Source organism: Morone saxatilis, unplaced genomic scaffold (genome assembly GCF_004916995.1).
Source record: "Morone saxatilis isolate NCDOM2014 unplaced genomic scaffold, NCSU_SB_2.0 Contig12, whole genome shotgun sequence".
In the NCBI taxonomy this organism is placed as follows: Eukaryota; Metazoa; Chordata; class Actinopteri; family Moronidae; genus Morone; species Morone saxatilis.
The window spans coordinates 23,455,653-23,464,495 of NW_023339674.1; the positions used below are offsets into that span (position 1 = coordinate 23,455,653).

General features: G+C 41.4%; 1 protein-coding gene across 1 annotated transcript in view; it reads right to left on the minus strand.

The window, feature by feature from the left end:
- The window catches only part of farp2 (FERM, RhoGEF and pleckstrin domain protein 2), a gene marked incomplete at its 3' end in the record, with an annotated part of 27,879 nt that overhangs the window by 190 nt on the left and 18,846 nt on the right, over positions 1 to 8,843 (minus strand). The window contains 1 exon segment of the mRNA XM_035653051.1: positions 7,367 to 7,429. Coding sequence (XP_035508944.1) covers positions 7,367 to 7,429 — 63 coding nt within the window.

Sequence of the window (8,843 nt, forward strand, 5' to 3'; positions counted from 1 at the left end):
TCAGTGATCTGTGGCTGTGTGAGCACCTGCTTGTGACATATTGCACTGAATACATAGAGGATGTTTGGGTGGTAATTAGGGTGTTAAAGTGTTAATGCGTGCTCTAACTTTAAAATGGAAAGTGCATTAATTTGTCCTAATCAGATTAACCATGATTTCCTGTTCATGTCACTGGACACTTCTCATTTGTAGACAGTTATGTAGCTTTAAAACAGCCGTTTAAGAAGCTGACCTGTGTCTAGGATGTAGAACATTGACATGGAGATGATACAGTAAGTGCACTTTTTACTGTTTGCATCCGGGCATCATTCATCTCATCATTACCTTGCATTTAAAAAAGGAAAACTACTTTTCTTTTAGTTCATACATCACTGGACTTATCAAAGTAACTGCAGAGATCTTGGAATGTGGAGACATCACTAAAAATAGGTCCAACAAGTCAACAAGAACAAGCAGTCGTGTTACTTTGGTGAGTACAATGTTCGCAGAACTGATTGATTTCTGCGGCACATTTAAATATGCATCATATTTCTTTCACATCAGGACACTGTTACTAGTTTGTTTTGTAAATGAACTTGTAATGGGTCTAAGTGTTCAAGGACTGAAATGCTACCTACAAGCCTGCTGCTTTACTTATGTCTCAAACCTGAGAGCTGTGGCTGTTTATTTTCCCATTCTCCATTTTATTATTGTTATTCTTATTTGACATTGTTTGTTTTGTTAGGTAATGATAGATTGGAGTGAATGTTTTGATTTGTGTGCAGATGCTGCAATCTGTTGATTTTGTGCCTCCTGAGATATGGAAGATAAAATATGAGGTATGAACAAATAAACCAGAGTGCAATCTCAATAAAAACACTGACAATGTTTGGTTTTTGTTGAATTTCAACATGTGATTAAATACATAATTAGCTCTTTTAACCCAGTTATGTTTTCTACTGAGACTTCAGGGAGAATGAATAATAAGTGGACCTCTTCTAGTCATCCATCTGGCTCTAGTACCTGGTTCATGCGCAGGTAATCAGTGAGCGAGAGGTTCTGGTTTCGGTACCAGCAAACATGTGTGATGGTGTTTGGTCTTTGGCCCTGACCGAGGAGATAGCGAGGAGGAAGCTCTGGTGAGACAGCCGGAGAGCCGAAGACTGAGAGGGTGAAGAGAAAAAGGGGAGAAAGGGTGTAGAGAAAGTGTTAGTAGTTAGCTTCAGAGAGGAAGAAATGGGAAAGAAAGAGCAGGAAGGAAGTCCTCCAGGTCTGTGGAGTAAGAATGTTAGTGTCAGAGAAATGATGACCCAACCTTTCGTGCATACAAATTAATATATTGTCAACAGCATGGGAAAACAAGAACAAAGAGCAGAAACACAGGATATTAACAGTCACCAGGGGGAAAAAAGGACATGAAAGAAAAGTTGTCCACTGACATTGTGCCGAAAGTGTGAGTGTAAAACTACATCCGTCTGTGTTTTCGCATACTCATTCAGAGTGTGTGGATGTGTAAATGGGGGTGTATGCATGTCTTAATGTGGGCAGAGGAGGACTACCTCCACAGCCAGGCTGTGATCAGACATGGACACACTGGTGTTGCGGTGCCAGCACACGTGCATGGTGGTGTTGGCACGGTGGTGTGTCTGCTTGTCCAGTGAAGTACGGGAGGAGTTCATGTCATCCTCCGACTCCTGCTCCAGAGAGACCTCGTCAGACGATCCTGAGGGAGGAGGAGGAGGAGTAGGGGGAGGAGAAGGGAGAGGAAGTTGTTTGGAGGAAAGGGATTAACTGTACGTTTGAATGCGCGCTATATCCCACAGGAAGAACTTTCAATGACTCAGCAGAGTATAGAAAAGTCACATAAAGCACACGTTCCCACTCAGTGAGCTCTGTAGTTACTGTACATCTTCTTCACGTAACACTGAGGTCAGTAAAAGCTCTTACGGTTGGAGTGATCGCCGAGTCCAGCGCCAAGGAAGATGCTGGATTTCTCTTGGGACTTCTTGGCCATGTCAATAGCAATGTTCAGATCCTCAATCCACTTCCCCATCTCCACTTTAGAGCTGAATTCACAAAGATACAGACAGAAGACAGGACAACCATGCACTGGTTACAGTACAGATAGAATGTAAAACAGCAAATTACAACATGACAAAAAAAATAATTATTTGAACTTATTCAGTTCAGATTTATTAATTTACTAACAATAAACATTAGCAATTACAATCTATGATACCTGATTCCCATAGGGCTATGTGATAAGACAATATATTTTGTGTGATGATAGAAAAACGTCTATGGTTTCATATTTTACTCTATTGTTTATGTTGTTGCCTCAGAAATCACACTTTTACGGAGTCAGATAAGAAAAATATGCTCTGAGGCAGAGTTGCAATACAAAACAAGCGAGACACAGACACACACACACACACCTCTGTTTCTCTCTCCAACAGTTTGTTTTATAAAGTCGTGTGGAAGAGGCTTGTTGTTAATGATTCTGTCAGAACGATCAACATTGAAACCAACGTAGTACCAAAGGCTTTACCTGAGTGACCCGCCCAGGTAATTAAAGTATTACAAGTCTTGTATGTAGAATACAGTGAGACAATAATATTTTTGGTACAAGCTTAATAAAAATGCGCACAAAGGTTCGAAATAAAAAAAGAGAAATAATAAAGTATGAGCAAGTACCTCTTATTTGTGGAGTATATCGCACAGTCCTAATTCTCTGTATACTACTGAGACAAACACTACAGTTTAACTTGTAGCCCATTAAAAACTCCCCCCCCCCCCTCCCTCACCTGGCAGCCACTACAATGGTCCTCTGAGCAGAGTAGATGGTGAAGCAGTGGGGGACAGACCACTCATTTTCACTTTCCTCAACCTACGAACAAAAGAGAAAAAACATAAGCCAAGCTTTGGAATCATTCAGTGTAAACACATTTATTTACAATGAATGACATAAGCTCAGGATTGAAAGCGGGGAAAGGTGAGTCTAAGTCAAGTCACAGGCAGATCTGCCAAAGAGCCTCTAATGAAGCACCTATACGTTTCTGTGTGGAGGTAAACCATGGCGAATCCACATCCTGCTTTTCTTTTAGCCTCCTATCAGTACCCGAGACCAAAACACACCTATCAGTGTCGCCTGATCATCATCACATCACAATGTCCTGCTTATATCTCATCATTTGTGATGTCCATGGGGTTATTTTGGCTTGATAAACGTCTACAAACAGCAGCAAAGGCTGACATGATTCTGCATCTTGAGCAAACTGCTAGGTGTGCTTTTTGGTGATTGGTCTACACAAGCATGGGAGCATGGGAGAAGAAGGGTAGGGTTTGGGCATCCAAGCTGGCAGAGCTCAGAGGACTTACCGGTGCATCCAGCACTATGAGCTGCAGCCAGGAGTAAAGCAGAGACATGCAACGTTAGGGGACCCAGGCCCTCCCTTCTCAAAATGCTGCCACACTGTTTAGATTGTACTGACAACCCCTAACCTACACATCTCACCATCACACCGGGTGTTACTATTCTTCCGAGAGTGTTCCCAGAGGTTTACAGTGCTGATGAAGGTTAACGAGGGTCAAAAGTTAGAACTAGAAGCTTATATACTCACTATCATGCCGTGAAGGGGCAGCTGGCCGTGAACTTTGAACTGATTGGTTGCTGTAACACCTTTGCTTGTGTAGAGGAGCATGTCTGAGAACTGAAAAGACAACAGAAACCTTTAGAGTTTGTTTCAAGTGCACTGATTTGTACGTGTTGAAGCTTTGATTACAGTTTAAGTTATAGCAGTTTTGTACTAACCAGGAAAAACATTCTCTGTTGCAGTCCTTTCTTGGTAAGCTTGTACAGACATCCCTCTCGGATGAACTCCTAAAAACACAAAAAGCTTGTCAGATACTGTGTTCCACTTTCACTCAGTTTCCCAGCACCCCCTACCTTTTGCTCGCTGTTATTGTACTCACCCTGCCTGGTGCTGTTAGGTTCTCTATACCAATCAGGTCTCTCTGCAGCTCTGTCAGCTTCTGGAAATTCTCCAGCCGGATCAGACTACTCTGGAGCTGAGTGGCAATCTCAGCCACTTCCTTCAGAGCCTCTGTAAGGAAACAAAGACGATGTGACTTTCAATTTGTAGATATTTTGTATAAAAATCATATTTCCAAGAATAATAATATGAAGTAAAAACACAAATGTCTAGCCAAATAGCACTGGAAGAGTGATATGACTTGCACTGGAGCTACATTTATTGTAAGTGCAGAAACAGTAAACATGTTTGAGAAGGCAGGCAACACTCATACCTTTAACATATTTAATAAGGAATCTTTATAACAAAATCACACTAAATAATATCTGCCTTTGCGGCATATCTACACTAACCTTCTGGCTACCTACTGGGAAGAAAAGCACAGAGCCCACCTTCAGCAAGAGGTAACAATGAATGGTTAAAAACTGTTTACATTTGTAAATGTTAGCTGTTGGTGCCGTCAGGGGGAAGAGTAAAGCTGCTTCCTTGCACAAACTGCATATTTAAAAGCCATGAAAGTTTTAAAAGCGGTCCAACGCGTGTCATGTATCCCGTCAAGAACGTATGATTCCGTGATCTCCAAAACGGACACAGTGACCATCTCAAAACGCAAAAATATAATTTTTTGTTTACTATATAAAATGTAATAATGTTTATACAATTTCTAGCTGAGCAGTTCTAGCTGAATGTTGCGTATGAAATTTGTTGTGCAAATCAAGCCCATTTGTTAGTGTTAGTGTTAATATAATACAGGTTTGTGGGTGATGGGTGAAAAACTGAGATGGTATCATTTTGTTAACATTAAAAAAGGTCCAGTGTGTAGGATTTAGTGACAGTGTTGTTGCAGATTACAACTCACCCGTTTCACCCCCCCTTTCCAACTGTGAGTTAGAAAAAAAAAAATACTACACTAATACAATGTTTGGTTTTTCTGTTGTGGGCTACTGTAGAAACATGGTGTTTCAACATGGTGGACTGGATCTGTAGATATAAAACGCTTATTCTAAGGTAACAAAAAAAAACAATGATTGATGAGTGATTATAAACTAATAACTATGAATATTATATCTGCCAATAGATCCTCCTAAATGTTACACACTGAACCTTTAACGAGGACATAAGCTCTGGAAAACTGACCCTTGCAGTCGTCGTGATCACGGTGTGTGGGAGAATAATGCTTGCATAGTCTCTCCAGGATGAGTTTGTAGTGCATGAGGCGCTGGATGGGCTTGAGCAGGAATGTGTTGAGGGGCAGGTAGCAGACTTTCTGCAGTTCAAACTCTTTGTAGACTGTCTCCAGCTTCTTCAGCCTCTTGGTAGCTTTCTCCAGCTCTGTTAACACCTCATCGTGTTTCTGTAGGTAGCTGGTGAATTCCTGAGGTTAACAATAAACATGTCTTGCATGAAATACAGGACATTCTGCTTGTCAGTCAAACATGTAAAGGAGAGCTGGCAAAGCACTGTCACCTTAAGAGCACACATGTTCCTCATCATCACATCACCGATCCTCTGGTAGTCCCCTTTGGCGTGAGCATTAGAGCGTCCCTCCCTGAGGAAACGGACAGATTTGTAGATTTGCAGATTTTGTCTTTATCATCATCTCATTAGAGGCTTCCATACATCTCATCACACAGACAAACACTGAGCACCTACCAGAGAGCCAGCCTCTGGTCTAACTCTTTGAGGAAGCCTCGATGGAACTCATAGATGGGATCGATGTTGGAGAAGAGGAGGGTCATCAGGCCTTCGGGCATGGCGTTTTCTTTGATCACAGCGCTGCGGAACCACTGGGAGCAGGAGAGGGGCAACAGAATGTTGATGCATATATTCTCCTAATGAATAGACTGGTGTGTATAGATGATGAGGGGATAACGAAGGTTAAAAAACAAAAAGCAGTAATATTCTGCTTGGAGTTTTTATACAGGCAATTGTTTCAAACTATAACACCTTTTACTTCTGTTCAAAAGACTCTACAAAGACATCCTGCTGTTCAAGACAGTGTGGGTCATCCAAAGGAAATCATTATCATCCACTCGGCCAAGTCTTTTCTGACTGAAGTTTTTTAGGTAGAAATTGCATTTAAATTGGAAGACCTTTATTTTGGTCCCTGAAGGGCTGCCCCCATAACCCTCATTGATTTGAATCCATCAATACTCAATCACTTTTTTTAGCTGAGTCATTGTACAAAGAGCAATGCAGGAGAACAGCATGGTAGTATATAAACCTTTACAAACCAAGCCCAACTATAGCTAACAATAAAACTAACTCTAATGAAGACAGGGTGATAGAAACAGAGGGCAGAGTGACGCTGAGCAGCACGACTCGTTTTATGTTCAACACTCATCTTTAGTGCTGACTGCTAAGTATTAACTATGACTAGGATGCACACTTTTATTTTCTCTGACTGCGTGGAAGTCTGATGTTCACCATCACAGGTGATGATATACAGCATTTCTATGTATTATATTTCTAAATATTGGACATTCAAATTCAAGTCAAATTGGAGATTTCTGATTTGGGTACAGCCCTAGTGCCCTGCCTTCAGAAATGTAAGTCCCACAGGCATGAAGGCTGTCATTTGTTTAATGTAAAAATGTTTTTGTACTGAACTGAAAATCATTAAGATAAGCCCCAAGGGCCTGGTTTTAGAAAAAGTTAAAAAGTTTTGCTTTTCTGTATTTCTTTTATTTCATCATCCCCTTTGAAAAACCAATGTATACACACTTGTTTTGTATTATTATTTACTTTTTTTTAATTTTTTTTTATTGTTATCCTTTGATGCACATTATGAAAAAAAATACATATATTTTATTTTACACTGATCATACTATGCTTCCTTGCTAAATCCCCCCCCAAAAAAACCCAAACTGAACAGTTTTTTCAATAAGACTCACCACAGTGATGACCTCGAGGTCTTTCAGGTATGTTCGCTCTGTGGTCAGAATCTCTTTGGCAATGAAGTAGGCCTTGTCGGTGGGATATCGCTGAGGGACAAGAGGCACAAAAGTTCCAAAACTGACTGATGCAAAACATTCCCACCATGAGAAAATGATCATCTTTCCCTCCATTATACTGACAAAAGGTTTAAAAATCCCATCCCGTTAAAAATTACAAGGAAGTTGTGAAATCTGTGGGTTCTGTGATTTCTACTCTTAAAAGAGTAGAGTTGTTGTGAGGCGGGGGTGGAAGGGTGGCATGTAAGCAGTGTACCTTCCTCCTGCCCTCCTCGTATGCGCCTTCCTCGTAGCCTAGGCATCTGGCCCACCGGCCTCAGAATGGCTTGGCCAGTCGGCCTGCACGACGGGGCCGGACTGGCAGGCTGCAGGGTGTGGGTGGAGGCATGTGAAAGGAGGGGCGTGATAGGCAGAGGGGACCTTTGGGGTTGAAGGGCGAGAGCTGGGGGCTGTCCACAACTGAATCTGAGGAAGAGGGAAAACAGAAATTAAAAGCTGTATTAAATAGTTTTAAATGATTTAAGTTGTGTAAATAACTAAACCTTAAAGTAAGATTTGTGTAGAGGGGTTGGGAAAGTGAAAAATATTGAATCACAGAAGGTTAGAGGACTCTGCCCAAACAGGATAAACATGATCTTTTGAAATGGGTGGAGTTAAGTCAACAATCTCCACAGCTCTCTACAAGAAGTGGAACTTAACACAAAAGCACATTCGTGCTATAATATGTTGCACACAGTCAAATACACAACAGTAAGCTTCACTTTCACCTAATCTGTTTTTCTACAATTATCTTATTTCCTCTCAGAAAAAAAAAGCACTGCCTAAGTGCTGCACATTTGAACAAAAACAAGTGGAATGGTTCATCACACACATTGGCCACAAATGAAAGGGGAGACGGCAGAGTAGACCAGGGTAAGTAATGGTTCCCACATTTCTCCCCCAGCCATTGTTTTCAGAGCCCTCTGCAAGAAGGACAAATGATTCCCTGCCAACTTATACGAGCCCGGTTCCAATACAGACAACTGGCTCTGCTGCTTTTGTTCTGCCTGTGAGCTTTGCTACACAACAAATCGGGAGACAAAACAAGCAGATGAAACGCCGGGCTATCCTCTTTACTGAGTCACAGGTCACCACAGCTGTTCTTCCACTTCTATTAGAGAGAAAAAAAGAAGTGGGGGAAGGCTGAGAGGGAAAAAAAAAAAAAAAAAGTCACTGCTCGACCCGGAAATAATTGCTCACGCAAAGACTTATCAGGAATGTGGCTTGTCTGGAGGGCAAATAGTTGTTTATAGTTTATCTGAAGTGCCCCACAGGAAACAACACGAGAGGAGAAGAGAACGGACGTCGGCTCCGCAGCAGAGGGACGAGGGGTTTGCTGTGGAATGACTTGGCACAAAGCCTGTCCAAACAGGGAGCACACACACTCAGCTGGAATTAGGTTGAGGAATCTTGTGTACGAATCTGACCCAACCCCCAACAGCACGAGTTTGTTGCCTCACATATAAAAAGGAAAATGACTGTGTGTTGACTTGTTGCACATAGGCTTCTTTTTCTAATAAACTGGAGAGCAGTCCCTACTAATAACATAACTAAGTTCTCTAGAAGGACATGATCCACTCATTCTGAAAAATCAAAGGACTGGCTAAAGTGAGGAGAACATCAGAATTAGACAATTCAGAGTATGCCACTCTTATTTTTAAAGAATTTTATGTGAGGACAAAGGGATCACAAGTTGGTCCTGCAGAGTTTCATTTAGTTTTCAAATTATTTGGAAAATGATGAGGCCAAAACAGCACATCTATTCACAATATTTTTAGTCTGGTGTCGGAATATAACCCTCAAAACATCAAGGGACTCTTTCTTCTCTCTCTCACACACA